Raw genomic sequence first — 18716 nt, forward strand, 5'->3', positions numbered from 1 at the left:
AACTGCACAAAATATCTTCATAAGCATCACCTTCAACAGAAATTTCCTTGGCTAATGGTGCAAACATGCTCCCCTCGGGACCAGTGGATGGGCGAACTTCAGCTTCTTCAGAAACGTGGTCATCAGAGGCACACGCTTCTTCATCAATAGGGGCTTTATCATCCTCGGCTGTCTCATCATTTTCTGCATAAACGACACCGTTCTCTGTTTTGCTTTCGTCATCCTCTTCAAAACTTGATTCTGATTTTGCGATGAGCCAATCCTCAGATTGAGTCTCTAAATTACAAGACCCATCACTCTGGTCCACATCCACTTCCTCATAAGTATCTTCAGATGCATCGTCAGAACAAGTGTCTGTGTCTTTTACATTAGCTTCCCTGTTAATATCTTCAAACTGATATAAAGTTTTGGCTTTATGTTTCTTTGCCTCTTCTTCCAGATACAGGTGGTCATGGATATCTCCGCCATCGAAGCAAGAGATGTAGCGCTGCTTTTGTGTAAATATGTGTCCGTAATAGTCCACTTTGTCAAACAAATCAAAGTAATCCTCAACAGTGACATCAACAGTTTTCGATTTATTCTCATCACTTTGCTGTACTTCCTCATCTTCAAAAGATTCCCACTCTGTCTGCTCATCGCTGGAATCTTCCTGAGGTCCTTTGTCAGATTCCTCAGATGAATCGGAGAAGGGATCAGATGGAATACTGCCCTCAGGACAAGTCTTAAAGGATTTGGTTTCCACAGAGGAGCAATCTGAGGAACCATCTTCTTCACCGCTGGACTCGGATTTATACGGTTCTTGGCTTACTTCGTAGTCATCATTTCCACACGGCTCACCAGATTCCGTGGACACCTCTGTCGTAAGAGCTTGTTGAAAGTCTTCTTTGGTGTACTCGTGCGTCTCCCAGAGATCAGTTGCAAAGGCAACATTTTCAGTGTCATCAAAGTAAACTTGTACAGGTGTGTCTTCTGAGGAACTGTGAGATTCTTCATCACTGAACTCTGTTTCATTTTGTTTGGCTTTATAGCTCAAATCATCTTCAAAATCGCCATCATCATCATCATAATAATCTTCTTCCTCTGCTTCTTCATCATCTTCATCATTTGTAAATTCAGTTTCATCTGATATTTCGTCGTACTCACAGACTTCAGGATTACAGTTGAGTGAGTCCATGGTTTCACATTGCTGAAAGTTCTCTGTTGATGTGTCTGACTCGGAGTCAAAGCCGTCACTCTGCTGTTGTGACGGCTCATATTGTTGTAGAGCCTCGGGGTGGTCTGTGCATTCAAGGTTGAAATCGCACCTTCCACAAAGGCCCAAACTGCCACAGTTCACTTCCAATTCATCAGCGTCAAGGTCAGAAATCTCCAACTGCTGATCGGAGGGCTTACATTTCTGAAATAATTGGAGGTGTTCTGCGCACTGTTCACAGCAAGCACTACATTCAGAAGCTGAGCTATGATTACCACAGTGTTCAGAGGACTTAAAACACTCACAGTGTTGAGTACATTCATCACACGGTTGGCTTAACTCTGAAGTCTCGCACTTATCGAGGATCTGGTCGGATTCAAAAAATCCATTGCTCTCTGAATATTGCTCAAAGCTGTCAGCGTGTCCATTAAAGTATGTGCAGGATTCAAGCTCATCCGAGTTCAGGTTGCATTGTTCCAAACAAGGAATAGATGGGTCCATTTCTTCGCTGACAGCCTGCTCAGTATATTCCTGAAGGAGGACCTTTACTCCTAGTTCAGCACTTCCCTTTGATGGGCCAGTGAGATCTGCAGCTTCTGTTAATCTGGGGACCTGGCACTGCTCAGCAAACATGCCTTCAGTGGATGGTTCCCCTTCTCTAGTGCCTTTGTTTTGCTCAGAGTTTTCCAAATACATCACGAAAGTATTTATCAGACTTTGTCCAAAGCTTTTACTCCATGCATTTGTATCTGTAGAGACCAACTCCCAAATGACTGGCATCCAACTGTAAAGTCCATTCAGAGTGAAAAGTCACAGAGCTGGTGGGGGGGAGTAGCAGTCTGCATGAGAGAGTAACAGCAACAGGAGCAGCATGCCTGATGACATGACAGGTTGTCACAACCAAAACTGAGACTGAGCACTTGACTCGACCCTCCCTTTGCCAGAGACCCAGAAATTTATTTTGGGGACTTGGAAAGACGTGACAAATAACTTGTGGAATATCAAATCTCAATAAAAGGCTGAACTAAGGCATAAATATGAAACTGACACTTGAGAACGTCTTGGCCACTTGATCTTGAGACCGTAGCAGCCAAAAGTGATGTTTTCAAAGGCTACACCAAGTTTAACCATAATTAGTATTGTCAGTTGTCCAAAAACACAAGAAGAAAAAAAAACTGTATGAAACATAAGATCAGGCCCTCACATTCCAGTCATTTTTATATTTTGTCATCACACAAGTTTCTGTTTATGAATTTATAATCTAATATTAATTAGTATGGTTCTTTATATTTACCCTACCTTCAAACATAATAATAATAATAATAATAATAATAATAATAATAATAATGATGATAAGAAGAAGAAGAACAACAACTCATACTGTCTACCAGAATTCCCCTCTACTAAAAGGGTAAAAACAGCTACGCTAACATGTGTTGATCAATGGCATCTTCCGAGAAAGCATTGCAAAGCAGCAATGACAGATCAGGCATGCATTTCTGCAACATTTACGCCATTTCCGGCTTTCCTACAAGTCCATGATTGATGTCTGAACATGGAGTACTTTTTCACCAAGCCCGGGGGAGATGCTCTTGTAAACATGAAAGCCAAGAAACCAATATGGAAGCCAAGAAAACATGTGTTTCAGGCATCAAACAGCTGCCAATCATGCTGCCCACATGCTGTTCAAAGATGATCAAGGGGGAGGGTGAGAGAAAGTTGATATCTCAGGGAAGAGCAAGGGAGGGGGGTTAAAAGATGCACTTACTTTTGTCCCATTTCCTTCTAGCGAGAGAGGGGCGTTGATTTTTACTGGAGGTGGTTTGGCGTCTTTGTTACACAGACAACTGAAGAGACGGCGAAGAAAACCTCTGCTGTAAGACTTCTTTGAGCTGGAAACAGCAACAGAACCTGGATCATAGGGAGACAGAGAGAAGACAGAATTCATACTGTACTCGTGTGACAGCACTAGATCAGTTGTACTAGATCAGTTTTACTGCAAACTCTCTGTATAACTATGTAAGCAAATGTAATGTCTAGTACTGCGATTAATGCATTCTGGACTTAATTAATGCCAATGATGTCAGCATTGGCGCCTCTGCTCATTCGACTTATCCAATCTGTGCATTGTTCCAGCCGTGCTGTCACTACATTTTATCCCCAAAATAGTCTGGTGAAGACTTCTGGGTCCAGTCGGAGCTCCAGTGTCTGATTTGTTAAGTTGAATGCCAAGAACTGTCTTGTACATGGGCATTATTAGCTAGTTGTTAATTAACCTAGCTGATAAATGTATCAAACTGAACTTTCATGGCTGATTTTACAATCCACATAATTTTAGAAATGAATAATAAACGTGGTTTATGCTGAGTCCAGAGCTGCATTTCCTAGAACGTCCCTCATGAGGCTTGCTCCAGAAGTGATTTAGACCCAATAGACTGCCATGTTAGAGCAAAAAGTAGTTTTAATTTACTGCAAATAGCTGCTTTAGGATACATTTGTTTTCTCCCATAAAACAGATCATAATGAAACCTATGATAATAGCAATGCATTTAAAAGACTAAACAAATGAATAGCAAGAGCTCATTTGCTAAAACTTTCTGGGTTTTGTGGGCCTGTGTGTCACCAGATGTTACAACTCATGATTTAGTCCTTATTTATCTTGTGCTAGATAACAAGGGATGATATTTTTGTTTTAAACAACTTATCAGTTTAAATCACAGAAGACTTAGGGTTAACCACTCTAATCCCAACAGAGCCTGCTAAGCTTCATGCTCAAAAACCAGAGTGTTTGGGAGTTTCTGGACTTTTATTTATAGTAATTAGTAAGGATGTGTGTCTGTGCTATACACTCATGCAATCTACGGAAACACCAAGTTAACTTAACACACAGTACATGGTTAAACTCCATGTGATACAATTTCATTGACACGAGGGACTGCCCTATACTGAGTACTAATATTTATTATGGAAATTAGATTTTAATCTCACTGAGATTTTTTTTTTACCTGGTTAAATAAAGGACTAATAATTAGAAGAAATAAACAGACTTGCAGAAGGTCTGTTTTTGTATTCATCTTTAAGAGCTGATATTCACAATATAAGATGAAAAAATAAATTCAAGGCTATAATTAATGTGAACTGATTACATTAATGTTTTTAACATAAAAAGTACAAAAGTGAGAAGAAAAAAAAATCATTTTGAACCCGAGTCTTTCTCTGCTGAACTCTTGAAAATGTATGAACATAATTCATTAAAATGCAGTTGTAGATCTAAGATATGACCACGCAATACACATAACTTCTCGGATACTAGAGGTCACTTTGAATTTGCCAATGCCGCATACCTCAGAAGGAACAGCTTCTGGCACATACAAGTGGTGGACAACATCGCATCAGCTGGTGTGAGAGTGATGAAAGCCAGCATTTACAAAGAAAGAAAAACTGACAAACTAGCTGAGCCTTGATGACCAGTCAGAGCTGTCAGCTAAAGCATTAGCATGCTGCTCAGACTACATCTGTTGCCTTAGTGGATAATACAAACCTATCAAGATGTTTTGTGTGTAAATGTGTGATGATTGTGAAAGTAGCATTCATGTACTGATATTACCGATTGACTAACACAGAAGTGTTAAGACTGATGCTTCAAAAAAAAAAAAACAACAAAAAAAACCCCAACACAATAAAAACCCAATATGTATATATTTGTATATATTTGGCTGATATTAGGGCTGGGCGATATGGCCTAAAATCCATATCGGGGTATCATTTGAAGCACGTGTGGTAACGATATATATCACGATATATTCTTTTCTTCTGTATAACGCATTTTCCACACTATAAGGCACACTTAAAATCCTTTAATTTTCTCAAAAAATCGAGAGTGTGCCTTATGTATGAATTCTGATTGTGCTTACTGACCTCAAACCGATTTTGGCGTGCAGAAATCTGTTAAAAAATGTTTTAGTACAACTTTGGTAAGCCACACTGCTTGATGGATTGTCAGAGCATTACGGCTGCCGTAGTGAGGAGCTTCGCAGAGTAACCTGGGACCAAAACTCGGTCATCTTCAGGTCCCAAAGTCAAATGAACACTAAGAGTTAAAAATGGTCTAAATTCTTTCATCTTTAATAAAATCATCAGCGTTGCTGCTTTCCCAGGTGTAACAATTAAGTTTAAAATCCAGGCATCCATGAAAACAGATTTTATTAAATTTAACGGAGTTAGAAGTTAACAGGAAGTTAGCTCGCTAGTTTCCACCTAAGCATTTCATACCATGTTCTGACAGAGATTTTTGAAACAGGGGTATGAATAAATGACCACATTAAGCCTCCAGTTTTAAACATAAACACTGTTAACAAAACGGCAGTAAAGGGTGAGCCATTTATATGGATACACCATAATAACATGGGAATGGTTAGTGATATTAAAGTCCTGTTTGTGGCACATTAGTATATGTGAGGGCGAGAGGCGCAGAGCAGAGGCGCCAATGCTAACTCCTCAAGATGGGTGGTGACCATGGTGGCCATTTAGAAGTCGGCCATCTTGGATACAACTTTTGTTTTTTCAATCCGGTCGTAAAGTCTGACGTCACTAGCCGTGTCTGGGCCTAAACTCCGCTGCAGGTCCATATATCAAACGATCACTATGGCACTACTGAGAGTTGAAAAACTGTCTAAAGTCTTTCATCTTTAATAAAATGATCAGCGTTCTGCTCTACCAGGTGTAACAATTGAGTTTAACATCCAGGCATCCATGAAAACGGAATTTATGACATTTAACGGAGTTAGAAGTTAGCAGGAAGTTAGCTCGCTAGCTTCTATCTAAATACAATATAGCATGTCCTGACTGCGGGGTTTTGGAAACAAATTAAAACGTACAGCTCTGTTATCACTTCCAACATAAATGAAGACAGAAAGCTAAACAGCAGTGACGTTTGTAGGGTTACTGAAGTTTGGCTAGCTGGTATATAATGATGTGCTACGTGACCGCTAGCGACACAGCTATGTTAGCATAATATAAACAAGCTAACTTTTTTCCACTTGATGAAAGTTAACGTGAATGTTCTCGGTGGTCAGGAACAAATGTAATCGCATGGCAGGATGCTGTAAAAGGACCAAACTTCAGCCAGGAGAACAACTGAGATAATCCATCCATAATACGAGGTTAGTCATTCATATACTGCTGCATGGGCTGGGCTGTAGTTACATCCTAAGGTTTTAAAAACTGAGCTTAAATAAATGATTAGCGGTAATAAAAGCCGAGGGAGGTCAACAGTGATCACTGACTGTTTTAGAAGCTTTTTGAGATCAAATAGAAGAAAATACAAAACATTAAACATGTTAACAACACAAAAGCCATATTAAACGCAGACTACTTTAGGCCCGGAAGTAGGATTCGACACGTCATCACTTAACGACCGGATAGGAAGAGGGCCATGTGCCCATTAGCCACATATACTAATGTGCCACAAACAGGACTTTAATATCATCAACCATTCCCATGTTATTACGGTGTATCCATATAAATGGCCCACCCTGTAGTGATGATGACGCTGGCACATTTTAATGGGGAGGCGGAGTCTGTTTCCAGCTGAAGAGCAAAGAGGCAGAGCCTCTGTGAGCCTACGTAGAGTGAAAAACTTGTTTATAGTGTCCAAAACACCAGCGATGTTCCTGTGATCACCATTAAAAGCTAGCAGGAGTGCTTAATCACAAAAACTCTTATTGGTGCTCCATCCACTCCTGTTTGTTTTACACAGTAAAAAACCTGCAGTCAGCCTCCAGAAGCTGTATTAAAATCTGCAGATTAACTGTTAACTTAGTCTGATAGCAGCCTGGTTAAATCATACAGCTAGGTAAAGGCTGACAGCAGCCATCCTATTTCACATGTAGGTGATACCTGCAGCAAACAGGGGCGAGTCTAAAGAGGAGCATGCAGTGTACTAGACCATGCTAATTTCAAGGCTTCATAACATTTTTCAGATTAAAAGTGAAGTAATATGAAAGACTATATTAATCAAATTGCATTAATAGTTAAAATATAAAATTAAAAGCCTTTTTCTCAAGCCAATGAAAATGTACATGAGCCAAGGACTAAATTAAATTAAATTATTAAATATTGCCTGCACCATCATAACATCTGTTATCAGCAACAGTAAAACGTGGCTCCTATTGTCAGGAAGCCTTCCAAGAAGAGAGACTAAAGGAAAAAAATTTTATGCCTTGAATTCTTATTCTATATCTTATTTGATTTGATTTTAATGTTTGACTGTACTTGAGATTATTATTATTAAATTCTTTTGCATTTAGGAAATTTTCTTTTTTTTTTTTTTAAGGAAAACAAAGAAAAGATCACTATGACATGCACATACAATCAAAGGGTTTAGGTGTTTTTTTTGACAGATATTGTATGCAGTTAAACTTTAAACCATTGCAATTTCCAAAATAGAAACCAATGAACAGTTAATTCTGAAAGACCCACGTTTTCTTGCTTGAATATTTATTATTGCTGGTTAATAAGACAAAAGTACGTCTTACCTGATATTTCGATAGAAAAATCAGTAGATCACTTGATTACTAAAATAATCGGTTTTGTGCATTTGTTTTTGAAAAACAGTGAACAGTAACCTTTATTAACCAGTTTGGAACGGTTTCAGCTCCATCCCTTAACAAGTCTGACCTACTTTCAAGTGTTATGCTGGATGGGTTTGGCATGTTCGTCAGCTGTGGCTGAAAGTGGTCAACACCACTGGGGAGCAGTCATTGTCAAGGCATGCTTGCTGGGACATACCTGACTTGATGAATGATGAAAAGCTTGTGTTCAAAACATGTGTGAAGGAACTGGGCAGGTGAAGCTCAAAGTTAAAAGAAAAACATCATGGCGTCCAGTTCTCTGTTATTACACATCAGTGAGCCTAAAATAGCTCGCCAGAGGCCGACTTCAGTTAATGATGAGATTGTGTATATAAATAAAAAAAAACTGTCACAAGTAGCAGGAAAGAACTGTTTACGCAGCACAGTAACACTTCAGTGCAGGAACTAAATAAAAAAATTAAATGAAACCACTGAGAGTGAGGACTGTGAACCATAAAATCACTCCTAAAGGTTCCAAACTTTGTGTTGCAAATGCCAACACAAACACAATCCCAGAATGCACTGACAGCTCTGGCTCCTGTCAGCGTGAGTTAACGTCCAAAATAAATATAAGATGAATAACTCTTCTGATAGATAATATTCTGTGGGGATAAAAAGTAAAACTGTACTATTAAAAGGAAGCACCACTAAAGAAACCATCTGACACCATACGCGTGCCCTCCATATGAGCAGCAGTTGCTAAAAGGGAACTATTATGGCAAAATCGAGACTGCACAAAAAGGCCACAGAGCTAAGGTTAAACAAGTTTACCTTTAAAAAAAAAAAAAAAAGGGTTAAAGTAGGAAACTGTTACAGTAGACATATACAGTCTCAGCATTGTACTGCTTTGTGTGCAGTGTTTTAGGTGCTGCTTTAACCTGCAAACTAAATTATAATAACAGTCAATTTTAGCAGACGATGTTAACAATGTGAGCCATAGCAGTAATATTAATATCTTATTCAAGGCCCAGACGTGCTCGCTTTGAAGATCTCTACTCTTCCACCTCTAACATGGCTAAAAATACTGTGGGAACGTGACATGGGTACAAACTTAATTGATACAAAGGGAATGCAGCAGTAATACCTCTACAAAGCAATAAAATGAGAATCAGAGCACATGTATGCCTGTGTATATAGTACAGTGGCAATGCAGAACTTTCAGTAATGTATCAAAATAATACTAATATTATTACCTCTGACAAGGTTACATTTTTTGATCGCATTTGCCTGCATGTGTGTCATTTTTTCTGTAAACTTGAAAGTTCTAATTGAATCCTGATAAAATGCATGTATTTGTATGGGTGTGGATTATTATTGTTAATACTCTGTTAAAAGTTGGCTTACATCCACAAAGCTCTTCAAGTTCAACTTAGTGATTTATTAGTCAAAAATGAAAAAAAAAGAACTATTCTCCTCCATTTTATCTTCAAGACAAAGAGAATGAGCCGCCAAATTAGTTAGAAATATACTGCATAATAACATAATGTAATAAACTCAGGGTATTGAGTTATCAAATTATTATTAATTATTGGCTATTTACAAAACAATACCTATCATCTATTACTTACTGCTATGTAATGTTTGTGTAATCAAAGTAAATATCTGTCATGCTCCCTTTAACTGATTTTTACTGCACTACAAACTTCATAATGTGTATTTAAAAAGAACAAAAACAAACAAACAAAATGACTTTATGTGTAAAATACAATATAATTCCCTTAAAAGTTAATAGGTAGTTAAGAAAATTGACAGATTGATGGACACCGGCGAGGAACTCACTGAATGTGTGTGTCTGCTAATCCAAACAATACGTCGTTCGACTCACTTATCAGCAAAAACCAAAGATGTCCAACCATCTTTGTTAGAAGCAGTTTGAAATATTATTATTTGTGTTTTGTATGCTATCCAAGCTTTTTTCTATCTACTTGTTGATGTCTTCTTAAACTGCACTGCATTTGACCCCTCAGGGCCACCACATTTAGGACTTATCTGTACAAGAAAGCAGAAGTAGGTTTAAGGGTTTAGATAATGGTCTGGCACATATTTGCATTGACAATATACTGATGCTGGTGAGTATCCTAACAAAGATAGACAAATAAACCGGCTTGTGTGCTGCATGCATGCCCCTTCCTGATTTCCTGGTTTTTTTTGTACATTTGTGACACTTGAATGTTTCAGATCAACAAACAAATTTAAATATTAGACAAACAAACAAAAGAAAAACAAAATGCAGTTTATAGGTGAAAGTGTTTATTGTTAAGGGAAAAAAATCCAAACCTACAAGGCCCTGTGTGAAAAACGAATTCTCTCTGAAACGTGATTATAATTAAGGTGCTGCACACCTGAACACACCAATACAAAGACGGACAATTATAAACTTGCACCTTCTTTGCTTTACTCTTAGGTAGCAGCAGAACTGAGTAGGCAAACTCTAACACAACATTCCTCACACTTCACTATCCAAGAGGCTCAGACGCTGATAATGAGGTTACAGCATTTCCAAGGGGCAGCAAAGACCTCGCGCCACATCAGCAGCCTACTCAGTTGAAAGCAGGCTTATCTGGGACCCTTTCGGGTGAGCCATGCCTCAGTGCTCGGCTGCTTCTATTCCCATCGAGGCTCAGAAAGAATGAAGGCCCCCCTCCCATGAGCGACTTTCCAACACTTTGACACCTGATATCCCGCTACAATCTGACAAGTTGCTTCACACCCCTCCAGAGCAAATGGTATGGCAAGTTCATGGTGGCCGAGCTGGACTTGGGTCAGGTCAAAAAAAGTTTAAACATTTCTGCAAAGGAAAATATTCACCTTACAGCAAGTCTCAAGTTCAATGGCAATAACTACAGTGTAAATGTAATTGTTAAAGTAGCTGGAGTGTGGAAAGAAACTTGTCAAAATACATCACTAGCCGTGTTTTTGTGCCTACTAAACTGCATGTTTCAGAGCACTGCAGAGGTGACAGAGATAAAAAAAAAACCAAATGCCCATAAAACATCAAGAAGCTTGAGGTATTTAGGGCTGAAAAGTGTGCAAAACATTTAGGACTTAACGACTGATAACACCACTACTGACTACAGAAACTATAGAATGGCTGAAGAGCAGCTTCCCCTTCCCCTTTTCGCTGGCCTCTCACTTCTGGATGACTGCCATGTTTTGGACTCATGACCTTTTAGCCAGGAGGAAATAATCTGAGAGCAGGCAGGAGGTGGTCTTGACCAGAAAGCTGAACAATACTGCCACCTTATGACTGTCTTGAAAAATACAAGTTATTAAGATGCACAGAGTTCAAAATAGGCTATATACATGTTTTATTTATCCTGCTTCTTCACATGAAGGCACTTCATCATGCTGTTTGGTTGTGGATAGGTCGTTTAGCAGATTTATTCATTTCACTTAATTAGCTCATTTAGATTCAGCCACAGCACAAGGACAGCCTACCAAATCACATCACTGGGAAGTAGAACTAAATATATTACCAAGTCAGCACGGTCAACTATCAATCTTTTCTTCTTTCAAGGGCACCAGCACTGCTAATGCCTCACCTTTATGCTCCTTGGTATGAGAGGAAGCCAAAGAACAGAAATGAGATCCAATCACTTCAACTCAACAGGGTCTCTAATTCATCAGTATGCACAGGACCCAAGCTACACTCTTTAAGATTCAACTTAAATGTGACCACGGGTCTGTAAACTGCCCAGATATGGTATGATTACTCATATACTGGAATAAAATATAGGGTTTAAGACCGCTGTTCACTAGGGGTGCAACGATACACAAAATTCACGGTTCGGTTCGATACTTTGGTGTCACGGTTCGATATTTTTTCGATACAAAAAAAATGTTCATGCCTTTTTAATTTGTCATTTATTAAAATTATAAATATATATTTTAACTCAAAAGTACAGTTTTTAAATTTAACCCTAACCCTTGTGCGCGTTTTTTATTTTGACAGCGAATGCGCACCTGCGGACCACTTATGTGCAGCCCTGGTTATTTAGCTCGTCATATTGCAGCCACAGAAATTCTTTTGTCCATGAAACCATGAAGCTGCACTTTATTTTTGCCTTATAGTCTGATTTGTCATAACTTCTCCGTTTTGTGGTAAGCTTTTCTTTGGCTGTCACTTCTTCACCCTGACCTGTCTTATTTGGCTCAGAAGAAATGAAATATATATCCTCCTGCTTTTACACACGCACTCACATAAGCTCAGCGATTCTCTGCGCGATCAACCTCTCACATGTTTAAGCTGCAGGAGATTTCACTTGTCATGTTTGCATAGTGAGCTAACGATTAATAAGACGATGTCAGAGGAATTGGTGCACAAATTTTCATCACTCACAGATCAGTGCTGTCGCTCTCTATACACAGTACGCGCGATTGCAAAGTGAAAGCAAAAAAAACAAGCGCAAATTCAAACGCGATTTCAATATGTCACATATTGACAGTGGCTCACCGATGCCAATGACATAATTACCCAGCTACATTTCTGAAAGAATGCAAAAGCATTGACATATATTTTTCTTCCTACAATAGCCCGACGGGCAGGGAAGAGATAGATTTTGGTAGCCCGACTGAAAAAAAATCGCTAGCCCCAGGACGTCGGGCTAGCGATATTGCAAGCCCTGTATCTGATTGAGGAATCACTCATCTTTGGAAAAGAGAGTTTATTACAGAGAAATGGCTCTTTCCAAAATAAAAGCTATACTATCCGCTTCTTCTGGGCTATATTCTCAGCAGCATAAGGAGAATCATGTGCTAACAGCTGTCTAAATGACTCGGCTAAAGTTAGTAGCATGCTTGTTGTTTTTGTCTTTGCACTAGGATGATGTCGGCGTAAATGTGCAGTCATATTCGTTGTGTTCCCACTAGTGATTTCAGGTTAATCTCGTTGAAATGACCTTAACGCCACAACACGGCAAATCTCCGTTAACGAGCTACCGCCGATCGCCCCGTGCATGGGGCTAGACGGCCAACACGTTAACGAGCTAACTGCGCTAACACACTAGCTCCCACCCATGTACAGTGGGGCAAAAAAGTATTTAGTCAGCCACTGATTGTGCAAGTTCCCCCACTTAAAATGATGACAGAGGTCAGTAATTTGCACCAGAGGTACACTTCAACTGTGAGAGACAGAATGTGAAAAAAAATCCATGAATTCACATGGTAGGATTTGTAAAGAATTTATTCGTAAATTAGGGTGGAAAATAAGTATTTGGTCACCTCAAACAAGGAAAATCTCTGGCTCTCACAGACCTGTAACATCTTCTGTAAGAAGCTTTTCTGTCCCCCACTCGTTACCTGTATGAATGGCACCTGTTTGAACTCATCATCTGTATAAAAGACACCTGTCCACAGCCTCAAACAGTCAGACTCCAAACTCCGCCATGGCCAAGACCAAAGAGCTTTCGAAGGACACCAGGAAAAGTATTGTAGACCTGCACCAGACTGGGAAGAGTGAATCTACAATAGGCAAGCAGCTTGGTGTGAAAAAAATCAACTGTGGGAGCAATCATCAGAAAATGGAAGACATACAAGACCACTGATAATCTCCCTCGATCTGGGGCTCCACGCAAGATCTCATCCCGTGGGGTCAAAATGATCATGAGAACGGTGAGCAAAGATCCCAGAACCACACGGGGGCACCTGGTGAATGACCTGCAGAGAGCTGGGACCAAAGTAACAAAGGTCACCATCAGTAACACACTACAACGGCAGGGAATCAAATCCCGCAGTGCCAGACGTGTTCCGCTGCTGAAGCCAGTGCATGTCCAGGCCCGTCTGAAGTTTGCCAGAGAGCACATGGATGATACAGCAGAGGATTGGGAGAATGTCATGTGGTCAGATGAAACCAAAGTAGAACTTTTTGGTATAAACTCAACTCGTCGTGTTGGAGGAAGAAGAATACTGAGTTGCATCCCAAGAACACCATACCTACTGTGAAGCATGGGGGTGGAAACATCATGCTATGGGGCTGTTTTTCTGCCAAGGGGACAGGACGACTGATCCGTGTTAAGGACAGAATGAATGGGGCCATGTATCGTGAGATTTTGAGCCAAAACCTCCTTCCATCAGTGAGAACTCTGAAGATGAAACGAGGCTGGGTCTTCCAACATGACAATGATCCAAAACACACCGCCCGGGCAACAAAGGAGTGGCTCCGTAAGAAGCATTTGAAAGTTCTGGAGTGGCCTAGCCAGTCTCCAGACCTCAACCCCATAGAAAATCTGTGGCGGGAGTTGAAAGTCTGTGTTGCTCGGCGACAGCCCCAAAACATCACTGCTCTCGAGAAGATCTGCATGGAGGAATGGGCCAAAATACCAGCTACTGTGTGTGCAAACCTGGTAAAGACCTATAGTAAACATTTGACCTCTGTTATTGCCAACAAAGGTTATGTTACAAAGTATTGAGTTGTATTTTTGTTATTGACCAAATACTTATTTTCCACCCTGATTTACGAATAAATTCTTTACAAATCCTACCATGTGGATTCATGGATTTTTTTTTTACATTCTGTCTCTCACAGTTGAAGTGTACCTCTGGTGCAAATTACTGACCTCTGTCATCATTTTAAGTGGGGGAACTTGCACAATCGGTGGCTGACTAAATACTTTTTTGCCCCACTGTAATTGAGCATTGCACGGCACATCCAATATACTGTTTTACTTTAGTCCATGACTCGCTTACCTTCAGGGTCATACGTCACATGAAAACCAAAATAATTCCAAACGCCAGATCTGGAGAGCTTAACTTCTGTCTTGCTAGCTTGCCCTGCGCTCTTCCTTCTGACTATGCTGTCTGTGTTGAGCACTCAGTGGATCTGCGCTCGACAGTGCAGCCTAGGCGGAGTAGTCGAACGCAGATTCACTGAGCGCTCAACACAGACAGCATCGTCAGAAGGAAAGTTGATAAAATAAATTACAAATTTTGTATTGTTCGATACATATGCGTACCGAACCGAAAGCACTGTATCGAACGGTTCAATATCGATACGAATATCGTTGCACCCCTACTGTTCACAACTGCATTCAGAGAACTGATGCTCAGGAAGTCTTTTTGTTTATAATTGATAAGACATTGACATTTCTGTCTATGGATGCTAACTGCATTGAGTGTCTTTTGTAGAAATTCTTCAATGTAAAAAAGCACAGACACCAATAATCTGTTTGTTAGGGCAGCAGCCAATGAACAAGTGTCCTCTTCTTTGCTAGGCAGGATTGAACGATCTTAAGTGAGTTGAGAACGTTTTCCTTTTACTATATTAACAACCCTTAAAGACAAAAGTCTGTCTCAGCTGCCCATCATCTGTACACAGAATCTTGGGCATTAATTTATCCGATCATAATTACAACACAGCCTTTCCTGTTATTCATTTCTTTTTTAAACGCCTTTCTAATCGCCATTGTTTTGCAATAAATAGCTTCGTTCTCTATTTTAAGATCTGTTTATGTACCTTTGTTCCCGTTTTACACTGTTACACCAGAACGTTGCTCAAAAATTGAAAAAACAAAATAAACTTCTACAGAGCACCAGCACCAGGATTTAGACCTCCTTCATGATGAAAAATTATATTTTATATATAAAAAAATAAGCTAGTCGTTTCTTAAAAAAAATAAAATAAAATTATCCCATACAAACTTACTTTTAACATTTTCTATCAATAGAGAGTCAGTGACATCTGACTCAGACTGTATCTGTTCAGTCCAAATAAAAATCGTTACTCACTTCATCCTGCAATAGTGTTCCCCTCAGTTCAGTTACCACGGTAACTTTATATATGACTGTACAGGTTTAGTACCAGAACTAAAATTCAACATGCGTTTTTCAATCACAAGGCTGATGTCTGATGTGATCCTCAATCAACAATAACAGAAAAACATAAATATATTTTGAGGCTCATATGAGACTTTACAAATAACATACGCCGAGTTGATTTCTGGGAGTTAAGAGCCGATATCTCCGTTTTGCATCTGTACATCACCAGATAAGAAACAAGAAACTGCATTACAGAATTGCTAAACTAGTTTTGAAATAACTAATAACAGCAACATCATTATATACATAAAATCATTTTTTTAGCCTTACGATTTTCTAAGAATTCACTGACACATTGGATGAATATGTGCCTCAGCTAACATTGGCCTAGTTGACCAATATTTGGCCTACTTGCAAATAAGTCGGTACTTACTGAGATATGTGGTTGATGTTTAGCAGTTTTTCATTTTGCGCTGACTACATGTTCAGAGATGGTGTGATAACAAACTTAAACCAGATAAACAGTTTTTTTCCTCTTCTTCTTTTCTATTATTTTCTTAACAATAAGACGGAAGTAAACAACAAAGCTAGAAAAAACAAAAATTATAACACAGGCCACAAATTATGGTTTATATCCCCCACGTTTATCATGTTATCTTTCTTACTTTAAAGTACAAGTTTTTAAGTACCTGAAAATACGTGCCCAACTCAAAATGTAAGTACAACATAACAAGGGACTGTATCTAACAAAGTATTTTTGGATACTAAAAATTATAAACCAAATGCAAAGTGACATGGTACATTTTAGGAAAGAACTGCATAAATCCGGCACTGTCTTCTGAAGTACTACCGCAACTAATATGCACTCACCAGCCACTTTATTAGGTACACTTTGCCAGTACCTGGTTGGTCCCCTTTTTGCTTCATAGCTGCCTTAATCGTTCGCGGCACAGATTCAATAAGGTGCTGGAGATTTTGGTCCATGTTGACATGATAGCATCACGCCATTGTTGCACATTCATGGTGTCAATCTGCCGTTCCACCACATTCCAAAGGTGCTCTACTGAATTGAGATCTGGTAAGTGTGGAGGCCATGAATACAATGAACACATTGTCATTGATTTCATTGTCAAGAAACCAGTTTGAGATGATCTGATGAAATCCTGATGAAAGCAGCCAACAGAAGATGGGTACACTGTGGTCAAAAAGGGATGGACATGGTCAGCAACTCCACGCAGGTAGGCTGTGATGCTCAGTTTAAGAGACCAGAAGGGTGCGAAGAAAATATCCCACACAACATCGCCCCACCATCTGCTTGAAGGGTTGATACAAAGCAACATCTTTCGAATCTTCTATTGTCCAATGTTAGTGAACCAATATGAACTGTAGCCTCAGTTTCCTATTCTTAGCTGACAGGAAGGGCACCCAGTGTGGTCTTCTTCGGTGGCACATCTGTAGCACATCTGCTTTAATATCGGACATGTCTGCATTCCTTGGCTGTAACCAGTGGCCTTTGACTGCCAGTATCATCAAGAGAACTTCGACTCACTGGACAGGTTCTCTTTTTCAGGCGACTCTGTCATCCCCAGAGATGGCTGTGTGGGAAAAACCCAGCACATCTGCAGTTTCTGACATACTCAAAACAGCCTGTCTAGCACAAACAAGTACACCACATTCAAAGTCACTTCAATCATCTGTATTCCCGATTCTGATGCTCAGTTTGAACTTTATCAGATCGTCTCGCTCTCTTGTCTACATGCCTTAATGCACTGAGCTGGTGCCATGTGACTGGATGATTACATATTTGCACGAACAAGCAGTTGAACCGGTGTACCTAATAAAGCGGATGGTGAGTGTACAGCTCTAAGTGTTTGTAAGTGAACCTATCCCAGAGATAGGCCAAATCATTTGTTACAGTGACCTATAAATACTGTTTAGTAGAGCTGCTTAGTCCATGTCCCACTTATAGAAAGTGAGTAACACTGCTCGTGCTCCACAGTCTCCATAACAATAATAACGTAAATAAGAGGTGGGAGACCACAGCGTGTTCATTTTGAAACGAGGAGACAAAAATAAACTGACGGCAGCTCAGCATGGAGGTCCAGAGCAGGACGAGTGAGCTGTCAATGGGGCTGTGGCCACGCCCCCTTCAGAGACACGTTATTTCTGCCGTTCAAACCTCATTCCGCCTAAAAATTCTGCGTAACACCGTGAAGTCTGTTAAGTTCCCCTTGACCGACCCGGTGAAACACATATTTTCTACTTTATCTACTTAGAAACGGCTATAATCTCCCGTGGGTCCCACCTAACGCAAAAAGCTACACCGGATGCAAACTTATTAAACTCGGTGAGAACCTTTGAGAACCGGTCACGGACACTTGATTAAAGGAGCAGGCGTTATCACAGAGATGTCTGCAACCGCTCACAGAGGACAGGCGCCCTCAAACCAACCTCTCTGACATTATCATACGCAGCTCCAAAAACTTCTCCCAAACTCACCTTCCTCACGAAGACAGGCATTTTCCTCCCCCTCCTCCTCCTCTCTTCTTACTTGCGTGATTACCGACGACGGGTGGGCCATTGGATCCGCACACAGGAACTTTACCGCCGTTTAAAACTTGCGAGGAGTTAGGGCAAATTCAAGTCTTTAAATTTTGCCACTCCCTGTTTGCGGACGCGCATGCTGCAGCTTAAAACTAAAAGAAACCTTGTCAACGGCCAGAAACACCGAACAAAAATACCTGTAAAAGTTAAAATAAAATAAAAATAGGTCTTAAAAAGTTACAAAAGATGCAAATACTGGAGAAGTTCATCAATTTGTCTTCGCTAAATGGGACCTGACGGTTTCAAGGAAGCCCGGTTCTTAAAGCCACAATGCAGGATGTGAAGGCTTTTTGTTTTTTTAAATTTATTTTTTAAATGTATTTTTAAAAAAAGCATTGTTGCAGGTTCATAAATATTTTATAGTATTTATAAATCTTATGTTGTTATTGTTATTTAAACAATTACATTATTTTTCTTTACATTTGGCCTTTCATTATTTATTTATTTTTTACTTTCATCCGGAGCCCAACCGTGAACAAAACAGTGTTTTCTCCTTTCTTTTTGCTTTTGCATAACAGAAAAAAACATATTTCGGT

General features: G+C 39.7%; 1 protein-coding gene across 2 annotated transcripts in view; it reads right to left on the bottom strand.

Moving 5' to 3' along the window:
• Positions 1–18439, bottom strand: part of LOC147312016 (carboxy-terminal domain RNA polymerase II polypeptide A small phosphatase 1-like) — a 28389-nt gene extending 9950 nt beyond the window's left edge. The window contains exons 1-2 of one of the 2 annotated variants that reach the window (XM_086267534.1): positions 18076–18439; positions 2961–3103 (exon numbers count right to left, since the gene is read on the bottom strand). In XM_086267534.1, the coding sequence (XP_086123660.1) occupies positions 2961–3103; positions 18076–18157 (225 nt within the window). In that variant the 5' untranslated portion in view covers positions 18158–18439. Of the gene's footprint in view, positions 2299–2960; positions 3104–18075 lie in introns of those variants that run through there. The other variant, XM_086267533.1, reaches the window with a different exon arrangement.
• Between the last annotated feature and the right edge of the window lie 277 nt (positions 18440–18716).

The sequence above is a fragment of the Aulonocara sp. 'chitande type north' Nkhata Bay genome, linkage group LG16 (genome assembly GCF_057382095.1).
Source record: "Aulonocara sp. 'chitande type north' Nkhata Bay isolate Kocher_YH1m ecotype deep benthic linkage group LG16, A_spYH_male_GT1.1, whole genome shotgun sequence".
Classification (NCBI taxonomy): Eukaryota; Metazoa; Chordata; class Actinopteri; order Cichliformes; family Cichlidae; genus Aulonocara; species Aulonocara sp. 'chitande type north' Nkhata Bay.